The sequence below is a fragment of the Triplophysa dalaica genome, chromosome 3 (genome assembly GCF_015846415.1).
Source record: "Triplophysa dalaica isolate WHDGS20190420 chromosome 3, ASM1584641v1, whole genome shotgun sequence".
NCBI classification, from domain to species: Eukaryota; Metazoa; Chordata; class Actinopteri; order Cypriniformes; family Nemacheilidae; genus Triplophysa; species Triplophysa dalaica.
Genome location: NC_079544.1, coordinates 15,606,473 through 15,623,524, shown reverse-complemented (window position 1 = coordinate 15,623,524; position 17,052 = coordinate 15,606,473). Strand labels below are relative to the sequence as shown.

The 17,052-nt window shown below is 38.1% G+C and overlaps 3 protein-coding genes across 4 annotated transcripts; 2 read left to right on the top strand and 1 right to left on the bottom strand.

Annotated features, from left to right (window-relative positions):
• Positions 1-2,006: 2,006 nt before the first annotated feature.
• On the top strand, positions 2,007-6,256 carry pfn2a (profilin 2a). 2 transcript variants are annotated; one of them, XM_056742952.1, is made up of 3 exons: positions 2,007-2,340; positions 3,431-3,623; positions 4,627-4,932. In XM_056742952.1, the coding sequence occupies exons 1-3, from the start codon at positions 2,212-2,214 to the stop codon at positions 4,722-4,724; spliced, it is 420 nt and encodes a 139-aa protein (XP_056598930.1). In that variant the 5' UTR covers positions 2,007-2,211; the 3' UTR covers positions 4,725-4,932. The 2 variants fall into 2 exon arrangements, with proteins under 2 accessions (XP_056598930.1, XP_056598929.1); XM_056742951.1 differs by lacking the exon at positions 4,627-4,932 and adding an exon at positions 4,940-6,256 and having other exon boundaries at positions 2,015-2,340.
• Positions 6,257-6,883: 627 nt separating this feature from the next.
• LOC130417394 (mucin-2-like) lies at positions 6,884-14,087 on the top strand. The gene is made up of 6 exons (XM_056742949.1): positions 6,884-8,807; positions 8,894-9,012; positions 9,091-9,250; positions 9,333-9,448; positions 9,902-11,945; positions 12,018-14,087. The coding sequence occupies exons 1-6, from the start codon at positions 8,714-8,716 to the stop codon at positions 12,077-12,079; spliced, it is 2,595 nt and encodes an 864-aa protein (XP_056598927.1). The 5' UTR covers positions 6,884-8,713; the 3' UTR covers positions 12,080-14,087.
• ahsg2 (alpha-2-HS-glycoprotein 2) lies at positions 13,812-16,524 on the bottom strand. Its single transcript, XM_056742950.1, has 7 exons — positions 16,259-16,524; positions 15,831-15,941; positions 15,661-15,745; positions 15,407-15,564; positions 15,218-15,322; positions 14,882-14,953; positions 13,812-14,369 (listed from the first exon to the last, which is right to left on the bottom strand). Exons 1-7 carry the CDS (start codon positions 16,466-16,468, stop codon positions 14,022-14,024), a joined length of 1,089 nt encoding a protein of 362 aa, XP_056598928.1. The 5' UTR covers positions 16,469-16,524; the 3' UTR covers positions 13,812-14,021.
• Positions 16,525-17,052: the final 528 nt, after the last annotated feature.

Below are 17,052 nucleotides of genomic sequence, written 5' to 3'. Positions count from 1 at the left end.
GCAGACGCTTTTCTGCAAAGCGACTTACAAATCAAGTAAACAATGGAAACAAATGGAACAACATAAGGACGACAAAAAGCATCAGTGCAGTAAAACTGGTCTCATATAGCCTACCACAGTTTATACAAAGGAAACGTTTTTTTTTATAAAGGATAGAAAGAGATAAAAAGCGAAAGAAGTCAGAACTAATCTGTCAGGTACGTTCTGACAGAAGTGAAGTGTTTTTTTGAAGAACATTCTACAAATGTGGAACAGATCCAGAGAATGTAAGTCCCTTATTGGGATGGCACTACAAGATGTTGTTCATTTGCAGAGTGTAGAGATCTGGTGGGTACATAAGTCTGTATAGCGAGTGAAGATATGGGGGTGCAGAACCAGTGGTGGTCTTATATGCCAAGAGCAGAGCTTTGAATTTGATGCAAGCGACTTTAGGGAGCCAATGTAACTTAATGAAGAGAGGAGTGACGAGTGCTCTCTTCGGTTCATTGAAGACTTCTCTTGCCGCTGCATTCTGGATCATCTGAAGAGGTTTGGTTGTGCAAGCTGGAAGTCCAGCCAGTAACGCATTTCAAAAGTCCAGTCTGGACAGGACAAGAGCCTGGACTAGGACTTGGGTGGCATCCTCGGACAGGAAAGGTCTAATTTTCTTAATCTTGTAGAGGATGAATCTACAGGGAAAAAACGGTGTGCTGGTTGATGAGCCTAATTGAATGGAAAGGTTGTTGTGAACCTAGGGATGTCATGTATACGGAAAAGAGCAACGGTCTAAGCACTGAACCCTGAGGCAACCCTGTGTTGAGATGTTGGGACTAAGTGACCTCACCTCTCCAGTATACTCTAATTTACCTACCCGAGAGGTAAGACTTGAACCATTGTAGCACCATTCCAGATAAACCAGTAGTCTTGAGGGTTGACAGGTGGATGTGATGGTTAACGGTGTCAAAGGCAGCAGATAGATCCCGTAGGATGAGTACAGATGACTTGTTTAACTCTTATGTGCAACAAACTTAGGCCTATCTTAATTTATTTGTTTGATTTAAAGGAGTGACATGGTCAAATGATTAGTATAGGGTTCCAGTGCTTTGTCAAAGTAATGAGTTGAGATAATGAAACCATGGGTGTGACTGTGTGAATGAACTGTAAATCTTACTATGTCATGGTTTTGTTGTGTCATCGTTTGCCACATGACTCCTAATATCAATAAAACACACAATGGACAGTGATGAATCACAGGGGTAGCAGTGACACACCACAGGTTGCCAAAGTAACCAGATAAAGCCATGGCAGTCAAAACATGATTTGCTTAACTTCATATATGTTCACCACATACAACCACCTGTTATAAGGGATCTTTGTATTGCATAATTGCAAAGGAAAGCATATATATCCTAACAAGCAATTATGTTATAGAATTATCTGTACAATTACACATTGGTATTATTATTTTATGTAATATTTAAGCCTACATTATTATTTAATAATATATTAATGAAAAAAACAATTAGAGTTGCATTCATTAAATTGCACAGTAAAAGTTTTTATTAAAGGTAAAAAAGCCACAGCCACTATACCAGGCATCTTGTTAATCATATTAATTTTTATGAAAAAAAGCAATATTAATCTAAACGTGAAACATTGCCGTTAATGACATAAATGGCATATATATCTGATAATATAGATAAAGATTTAATATGTTGCCTCACATATTTAAAGACATCTGGACTTGAATTTCAGATCCAAATATTATCACTTTCATTTGAATTGAATTGGGTGCTATACATTTTAGGGCTGAATAAATGTTCTCTACCCACATATTAGTTATGTCCAGCACTAACATAAAACTAATTGAAGAACCTCTAAAACAAGAATAACAAAACTGTTAAGCTGCAACAGTTGAGATGGAACAAGATTGTGGCAGTAAAAAAGGATCTATTTTCTCCCACCGCCGCATAAGAAACGCATGCAGTGCAGTGGAGGTTGTGAGTTGCCTGCGGAATGATATAGCACGCGACTACACCCAGGCGCTGTCTCAGTTCGTCGGCTTTCTTTCCTGCCCGAGCTGAGATTTCATACAAGCCCACGAACCGGACAGCACAAGAGACGCCAGAACCCTCCATCCCCACAACACTCGCTAGATATTTAGCACTTGTAGCGTTAAATCCACTCGAGTGGGTGTAGTACCTTCTATATAACCTTTCAAATAACAGAAAAATGTCTTGGCAAAGCTACGTGGATAACCTGATGGCCGATGGCAGCTGCCAGGATTCCGCCATTGTTGGCTACACGGACGCCAAATACGTTTGGGCATCTTCAGAGGGTGGTACTTTTAGCGGTATAACGGTAAGAATATCTTAATTCGCGGTGGTTATATCGTTAGCTCTTCGTTGTGCTTTTATGTGGCGGGTTATTTTTGTGTGGAGGCGAGTGGACAGATTGGGGTGTTAGCAAGCTAGTCAGGTTTAGCACGCGTGCACGGGTAGCCGGTCTCGTGTCTAGCGCGAGCTAACCGTTTAAATCGTGCTACAACGTATATTACAATGACACATGACATTTGTTTCAACGTTATTATTTTTCGTAAACCTGCAACGAAGTTGATTAACAAAAAAATACAATTATTTCATGCTACGAACGAGGAAAAGTAAGCGTTCCTGTTGAATGGATTGAGGCCCAGACTAAAGCACAGGGCTGTGGCCACGGCCTTTACACTTAAATATTCGTATCACAATGAACCACATTATTCCTATTTAACCAATCTGGTAAAAGGCAAACCTTCACAGTCGAATACAAGTAACGCGTAAGTTACACCTTTCGATTTATAGGAATTTAATAGGAATTTCATAGTTCTTGCTCTGATTAAATCACACATTTCCTTCTGCATTATTCAGCGATATCGAATTCTGCCATGCATTTGCATTGTTGCATTGAATGTATTGTTATGCTTGGAGGAGATCGTCATGTACAGTTGACGAATCCCGAAAAAGGTCTGACTCGGTCTGATCTGTCTTGAGATAAGCTCCAGGCAGTATTAGGCCATGAGATGAAGTTCAGACAGTGGCGCCTGTGCTTCAAGTTTTTCCCTACGGGAACACAAAGATGGCGTCCTGTCGGCTCTGAATACTCAATATTTTCCCCATCTTACTATTAGGACTTCAAAACGTTTTGAGCTTAAAATATAATAGTGGCAGTATTGGAAGAATAAAACATTTTTTTAAATATATTTATTTAAAATACAGCACAACGTAACTAGATAAGCTCTGCTTATGCTAGTCATAAAAGTATAGATAAAAACGAAATGTCCCATGATAAAAAGTTTAATGAGAATATCTGTGTGGTTCCTAGGTAGCATTTTCATAAGTCACATATTGTTGCACACTGCTGTCTTAATGCGGTCAAACCTTATTGGTTGAAATAATTTTTCATACTTTTTCAGCCTGATGAAATCGATGTCATCATTGGCAAAGACCGGGAGGGCTTCTTTACCAGTGGGATGACTCTAGGGAAAAAGAAGTGTTCTGTGATCAGAGACAGCCTTCACATGGAAGGGGACTGGACAATGGACATCAGGACAAAGAGTCATAATGGAGAGCCGACGTACAATGTTTCCATAGGCAAAGCTGGCAAAGGTAAACGGCATGTATTTGCGAATAACTACAGCCAAACCGGTATGATCAGTCAAATTTCATTACTACAGATATTTCAGCGCAAACCGTTGGAAAAGTATCTTTTGAATATTTGCGTTTCGCTTTTGTATACGTGCTTGCATGTCAGAAAATGCAATGAAGTATTAGAAGAGAGTAATGGGATTCTTATTCTTCAAATTTCCCCCAACTAAATTGGATGAAAATTGTTTTGTATTCTAAGATGTGCCCACTCATACAGTCTACCTTTGTGGTCCTCTTTCTGAATAGAGGGATAAACAGACGGGAAAGGTATAGTTTTAAGCCAGTGCAGTCTTTCCCCGTCACTCCTTTCTCTGTAAGAATACCGAAAAGCTTTCAGTGCTGTGCATGTGGGATTTTCTTTTTCTAACCATTTCCTTAAACCAAGATTTCCCTTCACTAAAAGAAAATAAGCGATGCTGCCAATTGTTTGGTTACAGAAACACCCCACCACACCCTATTATCTCTAGTGAAGATTATGCTTAACTGTCAGGTTGCAACTTGAATCAACTGGGCAATAATTTGTAATGATATCACAGCTAGAATAAGTTTTCTTCATTTAAAGATCTCCTAGTCAAGAATATATGCAAGTAAATGTAAAGTCATAAAGTTTTTTTTTTTACATTGTATTCAATCTCTCAGGCTGCATGGCAAAGTGTCCATAGCATATTTCATAGGTATTGAGGGTGTGTGAGTAGGTGGGGTGGAAGGCTCCAAATTCCTATTTCCTCTTTCCTGTACACTAAAATATGACATTACGCCGCTCAAGCAACAAGCTTCAGACTACCTAGTCAAATACTCTGATTCACTTTCCCCTACTTGGTTTTTCTTAATGGTGAAAGGCATGTGCATGCAAACACTTCTAAGTGCAACTATATAACTCTTTCTCCTATGTTTCATGATTGCTCCTTTTTTCCTAACCACCACACATCTCAACTTTCCCCTTTTTCTATTTCTTCTCTTTCAGTCTTGGTTCTTGTAATGGGAAAAGAAGGGGTCCATGGAGGTGGATTGAATAAGAAGGCATACTCAATGGCAAAATACTTGAGGGATTCAGGGTTCTAATGTAATTTAAGCTTGTTTAGTTTCACTTGAGGGACAGAAAGAAGTTTGCTGTTAAGCTTTCTCCTTCAAGCAGTTAAAGTCTTGAAAAAATTTAATAGCAATCGAGGGAAGAATGGTGATGATATCCTAATATGTCCCCGTGTCATCGGGTGGAAAGACTTTTTTCTTTTCAGTTTTGTTCATTTGTCGTCTTTTTCTTTCCTTATGTACTCCAGTATTGGTTTTAGTCATGGGAAAGGAAGGTATCCACGGAGGAGCGCTCAACAAGAAAGCATTTGACATGGCTGAGTACCTGAGGAAAGTTGGATACTAAAGCAGCCCCTTCCCATCCATCCACACAGCAGCTCACTTTAATACACCACAGCACCCCCCCAACCCTCATCCTTACTCCCATCCCCTTTTGTCAGCTTGACAACACTACCAGGAAAAGTTGGATACATTGTTGTCTCTCTCCAAATCTGTTAATTTTTTATAGAGAGGTTTTTCTTTTGTTTAATGGTCTTTGTTCTTTATTTTTTTCCATGTTTTGACCTCTTTATTGTGCCACAGTAAATCAAGCATGTTGATTTTATTAAAAAAAAAACACTACTTGTACATACCGTAAACTTAAAATGAAGAATTTTTACAGATTGGACAACTTTGGATTTGTATAAATTCGCCACTATATGAAGTCACTACATTGTCCAATTTTTCCTTAGGCACTGCTAATGAACCAGCTTAAGATAGATTGTTGCCTCTCAAGTGCTTTGTGCCCTTGCTGAGCTCTCATGGTCTTCCTTGTATACAGCATGTCCTCCAGGATGGAAAACGTGCATGCATATCTTTTAGGTCAATATCATACTTTTCCAATAACTTACTACACCATCTTATCTCAGCTTTGAGAATGAATTTAACTAGACACTGTTATTTTTTTTATTTTAGTTGATCCCAAATTGCATTAGTAACCACCTCAGCCCCTGACCTTGTGAACTGCACCACCCCCCTTGGCCCAGCTACTCCTAACCCTATACCTTATGTATGACTACCTTATATCAAATGCTTTTGCTGTTGTATTTGGGTGTGGTCTTGTAAGTCATTGGTCTAATGTTGGAATTTTTTGAGTGTGATGGCAGATCAACATTTACAAGGTTTGGGTTAAGTTGTTCCCCAAGAGCCTCTGCATCCCGGACTCTGTATGGACATTCCATCGCTACAATAGCTCAGGCACTTATTGTTGTTTGCCAGCTCCTGTAAAATGTTTTCTTTTTATTTGTTAGTTTTTTTTTTGATGAAGTGCTGCCATCCCAATGTAACTCTTTGGTTTTGTCCATTTCACTTTGGTTTCTCCAATAGGACCAATTTTTTGTCTCATCCGAAGGGATTAACAGAATTGCTCCAAACTGTTGTTGTGAAGGATGACTGCTAGCTTCATCTGTTGCTGACTTTATAACACTAAATTTTCAACACCAAGTACACAATGTAACACAAGCTCATTTCTAATAAACACTATTAAAGGCTTAACAGTTTGAAATAAAGTAAATCTATGTAATCTACCTGAGAGTTTCTCTCATGAATGTCTTGAATAGATGAAATGGCAGTCTTATTGTTAACATCAGTCACCTCAAAATTCTTAAACACTTGACTTTTAATCTGTTGTTTTCAAGAATGAAACCATTTGGAAGTCATTGCCTTGTAAGATACAAAACTGTAATTAATCAAACTGTCATGGCACGGTACAAACGCTTCATTAAATAGACAAAAAAAAAAGATACTGAAGTAGACTGTGTACACTAACTTTTCTGGGATATGGTGGTATTAGTTGGATAAAAGACCACTAGTCAAAGTCAGTTGTATTGTGGAAACTTGTTAAAAAATAAAGCTGTGTATCCTGTGCCATAATGTAGATCTGATCTGTTGCTATTGTGAGATGGATTTTAACTGCTGCCTTGTTGAGGAGTCAATTCTTCAATGGCACCTTTGGGATATTTGGCATACATTCAATCTCCAGGGCTTGTGGAAAATGTACAGATTAAAGAGAAACATCAAATTACGTCCAATTTTCTCCCTTCTTTCTTGCTTCCACCAGCTGATATTCAACTCGTTTTGCGTGGAAAGAAACACATGCCATGATTTAACCACCTTGTTTACAGACGGATCAAATAAACCTATTCCAACCAGAAATAACAAGATTGTTCACGTGTTTGTCTTTGCCCACTTTCCTACAGAGTGATATAAAAGGTGCTTAATCAAGATAATGACGGATATTGTAGGGGTACAGGGCAAAGTTTGCTCAATATTTACTGTGTGAACATGAATAGTTATTTCAAGAATTTGTTATGCTAGGCCAATAGATGTCGCTGTAATCACACCAACTTGATTCTATTGAGTTTCTAATGCAGTTAAAATGCTGTGCAGTGTGAAGAGAAGCTACTCAAACAAAGGCTGTGAAAGCTAATAAGAATGGTTATTAAAAAATAAATGTGAAAATAACAGAACACTTTTAAAATCGATACGTTAATTGTTGATATTAGTACTATATATTTATATATTTTTTATTAAAAATCTGTCTATAAACTGATCTACACATCCTTATTAAAATTGTGTCCAACTCTCTTTTGCATCAAACCAGACAATATTCGACCTCTTTTTCTAGGTTGCTTAACAGGTGTCTCAGATTTGCCGGTGGACGTGCACTAATTGTTCTCGTAAGATCCTTTACATTTCAGGCAATTGAAATCACCCGGGTTTTTTGCGACACACTACACTGGTGTGGTGCTTATGCAAAACCTTCTAATCAAATGGCGCTCAAAGACACGCAAACCCTGACGTGTTTACTTTTCATTTTGTTTAATTTAATTGAAGTTAGTACTTGTGTAGCATTCAACAAAAGACGAAGAACCCATTCAGCCGGCTCTTTTAACAAAAATGCGCGAGTGATGGACTCATTTGATCGTGAAGATATCAATGCAAAATCTGTAGCGCAAATTGGGCGTCTCATTATTGGGGAAAAACGAAGTACAAATAAGAAAGGTGACGGTGACCGTCTTTCTTCAGACGTCAGTTCTTTCGATCGGCCCTGCAACAAGAACGGATCTCGATCAGGTAATGCAGGTCATTTCTATGTGATTATTTTAAAATCCAAATTCAAAATTGACAGATTAACAACTCATATCTTTTTATTTAATGTTTTGGATTTTTTTACTACTTTAATTGTTTCTTTAAAAACTATTAATAAAATGTATAATTGATTTGCAAATGCTTTAATGGGCTTACTTCATTAATGAGAAGCCTAGTCAAAGTGATTTTGCTTTTAACAGGGTATTGACACCCAAAAATGTATTATAAATATGAATGTATATAATTTACTCACCCTCCAGTCATTTCAAATAGGCCTATGTATCACTTAACACGAATTAAGATATTTTTGAAAACTTTGGTAGTCAATATTTTCCCCATTTACTTTTTCTATATGGAAACAAAACCACAGAGATGTTTCCTAAAATTTCCTAAAATATATGTTCTACACATAAAAAGAGTCATAAATAAACCATGCACATGCACAATATTTTTTTTATTCATTTTGAAATAAATTATCCCTTTAATTTCAACATACCTGACTCAAAGCAGGTGACTGGATTACATTTCCTTTCTGTGATCCATCCTTTTATGAACTTTGGACAGTGTGTTTAATAATGACTTTAATTTCTTGTTGAAACCCTTCACACAGCTTATTTTTGACAAGATTTGCAACTGCAATTTGTTCATGCTCCTGTTAAAGGGAAAATTAGTTCCTCTGTTGACCAATAACTATAAATCTACTTTTAGATAAATTAATGGTACTTTGGAGGTAAGCTCAGAACATCGTTCCTTATGGTGATTTATATAAAATTACATTGTCTCATTTACCTTTGTACTGTCTGACCAAAGGCTGGGTGAATCTGCAACCACTTTGGGGACAGGTTTATGGTCAGAACACCCTGTATACGCCAGCAGTAGAAGAGCTACTTGGAATGAAACCCAAAGTTGATTGTGTTGGCGATTTGATGAAACTGACAATTCACGGCAAAAATGCTCCCTTTGGCTCCAACTTTCTCATTGATCGAGGTTTGCTTCTCTATTGATGTAATTCGGTGATTAGGCTTTAGATTTTGTCTTTGCTCTCCAAATGTTGTTTTTCTTTCCATATCTAGGAAGCATTTCACCACTTCCATTATCACAGTTACCTTCAGAATGTGGCCATAAACTGCTTAGAACATGGAGGGACTTTGTTTTTGTCATACCTTATGATGGATGTTACGTGTCACATGAGGTGTGTGCCTTTTCAATTTACATGAAATATAGCCTATATGTTATGTTATCCCATCTTACCTCAACCTTCTATCTTTAGAGAAACATGCACATTCTTCCCTTACTCTGGTGGGGATTGCCTATAAGAATGTCTTGTTCTTCATTGACCTTAGCTCAAAGTAGCCCACATGTGTCTTGTTACAATTTCGGTATGATTGTGAAGATACAAAGGAATGCAACTGTTAATCTGATGGTCAAAGGTAACAAACCGGCCCAAATTTGTCCAACGATAAACATCACAGATCTAAATTGTGTTTGGTGAAATTCTTCTTGAACTTTCAGTGATGAACGAATGGCATCCTCTAAGGAAAGCATCAGCTAAATGTGGCTACAGCTTGGTGTCACATCCAGAAGGCATTGTCATCCATGCCCCATATATGCCATGCACAGAGGCAAGGGTATGTCAGGTTCATGTTTTTTACGTTATTTCACTTCGGTTCATGCGTTTGGGATCACTTATTCTAAATGCTTTTCACGATAGACATGTCTGGAGGTTTGACACTGTTATATATTGCCAACATATTACAAAACTAATGTTATTACATTTGTTTCACAATTATTATTTAAAACTTTTTACTGGAAATGAGTGACTTGGACTAAATGATGTAAAAGCAGCCAAGAAAAGTTCAGAATAGTTGGAAAACTTCATCAATACTGTAACATCCAAGCATACTACATATTTGCACATTTAATCAAAGTTTGAAGATAATAATATAATTTTGAGACTTAAACCTGGATTTCACAGACTGTTATTTTAAAATGTGAATACAATCTAAATCACCCTAAACTTTTGATCAGTTGTGTTGTCAATTTACTTATTTTTATTTACCTTTTTCTGTTTTTGGTCATAGGATGGGATTTTCACCCTCACCATGGCAACAGAGAGGGAGTTTAATCTGTCCTGTCCAGCTTTGTCACTTAGTCTTCCGATAACCGAGTCCGATCGTCCATCCAAACATGATACTTCCATTTCCAGTTCTCTTCTTTCATCAACGCTCACTCCAATCACCATCGCTAGTGTTGAAACCACTAAGCCAACAAAGAGTCAAACAACCTCCACAAGTTCAACCATGCAGAAATTGATTCCGGCTCCACTCCCGTACCAAATCCCTGGACACCGATATTTTCAACCAGTTTCCCCCTTACACCTTTTTCTACTTTTTCATCCAAATGTGCCTCCAACAGTTGCTCCTCAGGTTGTTGTTACCCCATTGCCTATTACCCAAGGGCCACAAAAACCTGTTTACCCCAAACCCTGTCACCCAAAACCACCTCAAACTTGGTACCCGTGGTACCCTTGGCCCAATTTGGTTCCTGCCCCTGATCCCACTCAAAATTTACCCATTCTGCCTCCAAGAGAATCTTTGTTGATGACAACTGAGGTTCCTAAAACCTCTCTTAATCCCTTAGCTTATCTGCTAAAACCTAGAAGTTTTCCTCTTCAAGGTGAAACCACTCGAGGGAAACCTCCTGTGCCCTTGTATCCTCCTGGCGAATTGTTGTATCCTTTCTATTCTGGAAAACCTGGATTTGACACCACCTCTGTGGCCTTGGGTCAAGTCCCCAAATGGCTTTATCCCTCCCAACCACAACAAAGACCTGACGAGCCCCCGCAATTGAATCCCTCTGAGCAACTTGCTTCACCTAAACCAGAGTTGGCAACGGCCACATCTGCCACTACAAGAAAGGTGGAACCACTTCAACTCCTCAACATCCCACGGTACAAACCCTTCGTACGGTACAAACCCTTAACACAACAACATTTAGAGATGCCGTCAAAAGTCCCTCATGGTACTGAAGCATTCGCTCCAGATCCACAACCTTCCATGCATCGAGACAACTCCGATACTAGGGCTCCTCCTCTAAACATGCATTTTGATTTGTCCCATGCACTTTCTTTTAACTGTCAAACTTTTTGCCCTGGACCCCATTCAATATCCTACCACCATCACAACCACCAACATTTTGCTCATCCTCATCCTGTGCCGTATCTGAGCACTTCTAGTCATGCTAAATTAACAGAAGAAATTCAGTCCTCTCCCGCTCGGCCTCCTGGTTCTGCCCCGTTTCCCTTTATTCAGGGCATGGGTTATAATTATAGACCATATTTTTCAAAAGTTGAAGCTTTACCACCAGTGACGCAATATGTGGCACCTACTGAAAGTCCCTTCATCAAGCCTACCCGTGCTCCTGAACGTGAGCCTTTGAAAAGACCGACTAAATGTCCTTGTATTTTTAGAACATTGAAATCTAATTCGGTCTCTTCTCAGTCTGCAATGAAACCTGCAAATATTCCTCATTTTGTACTCCCTTGGCCTACCAAACCGCTTTCTAGATCTTTACAGAATGCACCAATTGCGGAGTCTGTTGCCCATTCAGATCAAAGCCCAACACCTACCCTTTACCAGGCTGAAATGCAGCATTATATTTCCCAATGGAGACAACACAATCCAGCGTTTATCACTCCTAACAGTGCTGGACCATTTTCACAGAGCCAGAATGAAGTTTCTTTAAAACCCACATCATCCCCAGCTGATGACAAAAGCTTTTCCAATAATTACTGGTATCAAGCTGCTTCATATCCAAGGCTCCCCATGTCTGATGCACCTGTAGAAGTCTCAAAGCAAGCATCTATAAATAATGATCATAATTCACTGCAGTCAACCACAACCTCTCAACCCAAGCATACTCGAGATGTGGACCCGCTGATCCAGCTGAATGTTCATCCCTCAATGCAGATTCGTGACTCTGTGCCAGTGAACACTCAGCTGAATGAGCCTCAAAATGGAAAACCTTCAGGTCCTATTTTTGGAGACCCAGACCCATTTGGCAGCTACTGGTTTCCTGCCGTTCTGTCAAACCAGAAAACTGTGCATTCTACCCATTACCCAGATGGTAAGTTGTCCCATTCTCTTACTGTACTGTAAAATGATACATCGTAACCACTGCTGATGGTTTTTCTTTAAGGTTCTTTGAGGGCTCCAGTCCGGTTTTTCCTAGGGCACACGGAAAGAATGAAGGAGCGCTAAATAATAAAAGTATATAAGTGAACTGAACTGTTTTTGACGTTTTTTGAAGAATGCCCATTTGTTTTAAAAAGAATGTAAGCATGCTTATTTTTAACTTTGTATTGTATAACACACACACATACATATGATTAGTTGTTTTTCCCCAATTAGTTATCTTGCCTACATTAAATTGTTTGCGTTAAAGGCACCCACACGCTACAGATGTGCTTATCTTTATAGTTGTATGAATTGGCAGATTTTCCTGTGGTGTGAGGGGATAAGTGTGATCAAATCTGCTAAGAAAATGTCAGGGCCACACAAATCTCTTAACTGTTAATGTTCAATTTCAAGGATCAGAAATTCTTTGTGGCCAGTACTCCAAGGGCGAAATTTGTGCGTACTGTTGCAATTTATTCTTTTAGTGTGTGATGTGCTGTCTTGATCACAACATTGTATTCCACACACTATAGGAATTAAACCGTTAAATTGATTATTTGTTATCGCCATGTTAGTGGTCTCAGAGTGTGAAAATTTAATGAGCAAATCTTTTAGTGTGGGCCAAACTTAAGCCAGTCACAACAGTGTCAATACTCTTATTCTTTCCAGTGTTGATTCAGCTTCATACCAGTTCTTATTAAACCTAAATTTTGATGTATAGACCATTTCATCGGCTGCAGGTTCCTGGCCCAAAGTTAACTTTCAGTCTTTGTTTGGTTATAACAATTTTATTTTGACTTATTATTTTGTGTTATTACTTCTACATCTATAGTGGAGTTTGGGCTCCTTGCCACCGTTGCCTCTGGCTTACTCACTGGGAGCCTGCCGATTTAGTTTAATCCATAAATATAAATGACTTTCGTTTAACAACACACATGCACGTTAACATATTTGAACAAATATATTTTTTCTGCATGTTTTGGTGTAATAATTGCAAATTGTTGTGGTTTATTGTAATTTTAGTCATTTTGTATAAAGTCATTTTTAGGCTCCCAGTCCTAATATCAATATTTAAAATAATAATATACCTAAATTAACTGTACTTTGAATAATTTACAGGTTCTGACACCGATATCAGTGTAAATTGCATAGAGAAAAACTTGCAATAATAGCGTGTATCTTAATACCGTATATTCTCTTGAATTTTGAGTATTAAGTTCAATTAAAACTACTCGACAGTTATTGATTCTGTCATGCAGAGGTCTACTGGAAGATTGGGGTGTATAATGTTTGTTGTTTGTGCTGAAACCTATGTCTTTATATTTGACAATTGTTTACTTGGTTCAGCTTGTATTTAGTTATCTAAATCAAGTTTTTAGTATCCGGTTACCATTTGTTGTTCTATTATAGAATCAAAGGTTAGTAAATCTATCGCCCAATCACTTGCTAAACATTAAGAAGCTGCTTTCTGGACGGTAATTAATTTAAACCAAGACCGGCATCTAAACTCCCCGTAAGAGGATAAATGGTTGTCATTGTAAATTGCTGTAGATAAAACAACCCAAAAATTCAATTGGAGGACAAAACCAATCAAATTTTTTGTTGAATGTCAAAGATGTCACCACTGTTTTACCATGTTGACATCTTGTGAAAGTATGTGAGCATTCAGAGGTCTACTCACAAATCCAGAATCAAGGATAATAATGGCTAGAAATTTGGTACCTAAAACAAAATGAGTGTGTTGAAAGCTGTGTATGACTCCATACAATACTTGTCCTCACCAGTCTTTGAAAACCGCATAGAGTGTAAATCCTGATTGAACAAGCAAAACATTTTATTACATCTTCACAGATACATCATTCTTTAACATGATGTAACAGTTCTGACAGAAATAATACATCAGAACTGTTAAATACATTTACCTGCTTTGATATAAAAATATGCCCCTGACAGATTGCAGTTACAAGTTTAGTAAGCAGCTATCTTTACCCAGTGTGCCTCAGTGTTGTTATCTAATTAGGTGAGTTCACTGAACTTCAGCAGGTGCGAAATGCTTCTTTTTTCCAGGACAGCTAGGCACAAGGGCTACTGGCTTCAAATCGAGGGGGGGTTTTTCAGTATGTGCTGATGCATCTGCTACCGGCTCTTCTGAAGGAACACCTGCAGGAACCTCCCTTTTCACAACAGGTGCCGCCACTGGCACGACTGCCTCAACTGATTCAGAAGATTCGGCTGAGATCAGCCCGCTCACTGTAGGGTCATGGAACACCGTCAGCTTGTGATGTTTGAGGCTGTGTACAGCTGGATTGTGGTGAGATCCAGAGGTGTGTGCATGAAGAGGTTGTCGGATCCGCACTGTGGTATTGAGTTGGGTCTGTTAGGAAAAAAATATTTTAAACTTGAGCAACCCAGTTTCGAGTAAAAGGTGAATGTTTGTCACACTCGCAGCACCAAACAACATTGCAATCTGTTTATCAGTGTGGGCAGCTGAGCTGGACTTAAAGTGATAGTTTCAATCCTGTATGAGGTTTTTTCTTCCGCAGAACACAAATGAAGATATTTTGAAGAAAGTTGGTAACCAAAAATGCAGCACCTTCTGTTTTATAGAAACAAAACCAATGTAATTGAATGGGTGCCAGTTAACAACGTTTAACAAGACAAGAGGGTGAGTAAATAAAGCATCTGCCAAATGTGTAAATGTAAATGATGACAAAAGTTTCATTTTTGGGTGAACTATCACTTTAAGCACTATCTGTTTTGCGAAAAATAACAGCTGCTTTCAATTCTGTTCTGTTTGGTGCCTTTAGTGACGGATACTTTTTGGGTTTTACTTAGTTGTGATACTAAAATTCAATAGGCTGATGAAGATGAAGATTTATTTTATACTGTATCAGGGAAGATTTTGCAGTCAACTTGATTGAGATCAGCAGAGCCTTCAGCTAGACAGAAGCCATGGATCTAAAAATGGGAAGAAATTAGAATCAGACATGTTTAAGTCAACATAAAATATGGTTCACGACATACAGCATAGATAAATTTGGTTAGAATAACATGCCTGAACAATGGATTATTATTAATCTTTTCTGAGCAATAATGAATTAGGAAATGTCAATAGGGTCCGTCTTGATGCTTTTAATAAAAGAAAAAACGCACAAATATTTACACAACTACTGTCAAAGAACGTTTTTCATCCTTTAAGTTTATTATTTTAAGCATGCTTACTGCGACGGTGTGATTCTGAGGGATGCACAAATCATCATCATAACTTGTGCAGTTTGTGTCAATAATAGCATATTCTGCAAAGTATTTGTTCCCCCCATGGAAAACCTGCACAAAGAAAAGAAAGGAAACCCTGAGCATAATCTGACTAAGGGAAAATTAAGATAAAGATTTCTCCATCATATATTTTACCTGGGATGCCATTCGTCCAATTTCAAAAAGAGCAAATTTACTGTTTAGAGTCTGATTTTTATTGAAAAAATTTAAGGAGGATTCGATGAGCTGGAGACCGTCTGTATCATTTAAAGGAATAAGCTCGGGACAGCCTACGCATATGTCTTCAGCTGACTCTATACACAACAGAAAGCAAAAGGCAGACTAATGTCTCTTTTCCTCATTGTGAACAGATGAAAATATGTATTTACAGTATGTTTCTGTTCTCTTACCTGTCTCCGTTTTACATTTGAATGCAACCACAGACAGACCTTGAGTTGTATTTGAGAGGGCAAAATCACAATCTGCTTCAATTGCCTGGTGAATGAAGACATTAGATTGTAGATGGCCATGTTTTTTGTACAGAGCAAAATGAAATAAAGTTAAGGTGGCTAAAGCTTACTGTTTGATGTTTTTGTCTGACCGGGCATTGGCTCAGTGGCGTAGGATCTAAGATGTGACATGTAGTTTCCAGAAAGTCCAACTCCAAGAGATACTTGTCTGCTTGACCAGGCTACAAAGACACATTCAAATTATATACTCCTAAACCGATATTAAAATGTGCATATTTATGACTTTAAAGGTACATTTTTTATAAATTTCAGTGCAGATATATAAAGCGTGTGCCTTCATGGTCAAATATAAATTTCACATACAAACCAACAATCTGGTACATGGCCTTAAACTGTTTAACAATATCAGTGACATTGGCAGTTATTGTACGATGTTCACAATGTGTCACATGAATGTGACAAACAATACAGATTATTTTGAGAATGGCATTAAAATGAATAAATAAAAATGTTGACATGACTCTGTCCATTGTCTTACACTGGAAATAATCTTAATTTTCTCAATCCGATTCAGGACATATTTGTAGCCGTGGGTGTGCTGAGCGTTAAGGTAATCCTCTGCCACTAGAGCCGCTGCTTCAGCCTCCGGGGAATCACAGGGAGGAAGGTCGATGGTGGGCATCACCCCCTGCGCCCATGTCCCCATTACCAGGAGCCCAAGAACAGCAAACATACCCCATAGCTTCATGCTGGAAAGCAAAGACCTGAACTCCTAATGTGAATATGCAGGCAGAAAGTGACAGAGTTTGATGTGCTGTATATATATATACACACCTTGTACTTTGTCCACAATGTAAATGTAGACATTCTGACTTCTATTACGCAAATGACACCAGTGAACCATCTTTGAATGCCAAAGTAAATGAAACTTCGCAAATCGAGTGTGTGTTCTATTGGAATTCGGCTTGGGGAAGCAAGGGTGATTTTAGACTTTGGATGCATGTAACCTGATTCAAATTTGACTTCCATTCAGTCACTAACAAAGTCACTTTTTTCATGAACTTAATTGTGTCGCTGCAATAAACATAAGCTGAAAAAATATAACTATGGTTTCAAAAAAGTGCTTTTAACTTTTTGCAGAAAAATAATCACGGCAACTTCTGAAAGTGTTGTTAGTGTTTTCTAGTGCTTATCAAAAACCCAATACTGAAAAGCAAACATAACTTATTGTAAACTTGTTTTTCTGAAGTGACTCTATTTGCTTAAGTATTGCAGACACAATTTCTGATCATTTGGTGTGCAATCTATTTACTATTTTTGTTATTTCACCAT

What these genes read in the sequence shown, in the direction of transcription:
- ahsg2 (XM_056742950.1), bottom strand. Translation starts at nt 16,468, where the DNA reads ATGAAGCTATGGGGTATGTTTGCTGTTCTTGGGCTCCTGGTAATGGGG. An exon ending in AAATTAAGATTATTTCCAGT is followed by an intron (nt 15,942 to 16,258) that starts GTAAGACAATGG and finishes GTGTCTTTGTAG; the next exon opens with CCTGGTCAAGCAGACAAGTA. An exon ending in GCAAAATCTTCCCTGATACA is followed by an intron (nt 14,370 to 14,881) that starts GTATAAAATAAA and finishes TTTTCCTAACAG; the next exon opens with ACCCAACTCAATACCACAGT.
- LOC130417394 (XM_056742949.1), top strand. Translation starts at nt 8,714, where the DNA reads ATGAAACCCAAAGTTGATTGTGTTGGCGATTTGATGAAACTGACAATT. An exon ending in CAACTTTCTCATTGATCGAG is followed by an intron (nt 8,808 to 8,893) that starts GTTTGCTTCTCT and finishes TTCCATATCTAG; the next exon opens with GAAGCATTTCACCACTTCCA. An exon ending in TTCTACCCATTACCCAGATG is followed by an intron (nt 11,946 to 12,017) that starts GTAAGTTGTCCC and finishes TTTTTCTTTAAG; the next exon opens with GTTCTTTGAGGGCTCCAGTC.
- pfn2a (XM_056742951.1), top strand. Translation starts at nt 2,212, where the DNA reads ATGTCTTGGCAAAGCTACGTGGATAACCTGATGGCCGATGGCAGCTGC. An exon ending in GTACTTTTAGCGGTATAACG is followed by an intron (nt 2,341 to 3,430) that starts GTAAGAATATCT and finishes ATACTTTTTCAG; the next exon opens with CCTGATGAAATCGATGTCAT. An exon ending in CATAGGCAAAGCTGGCAAAG is followed by an intron (nt 3,624 to 4,939) that starts GTAAACGGCATG and finishes TATGTACTCCAG; the next exon opens with TATTGGTTTTAGTCATGGGA.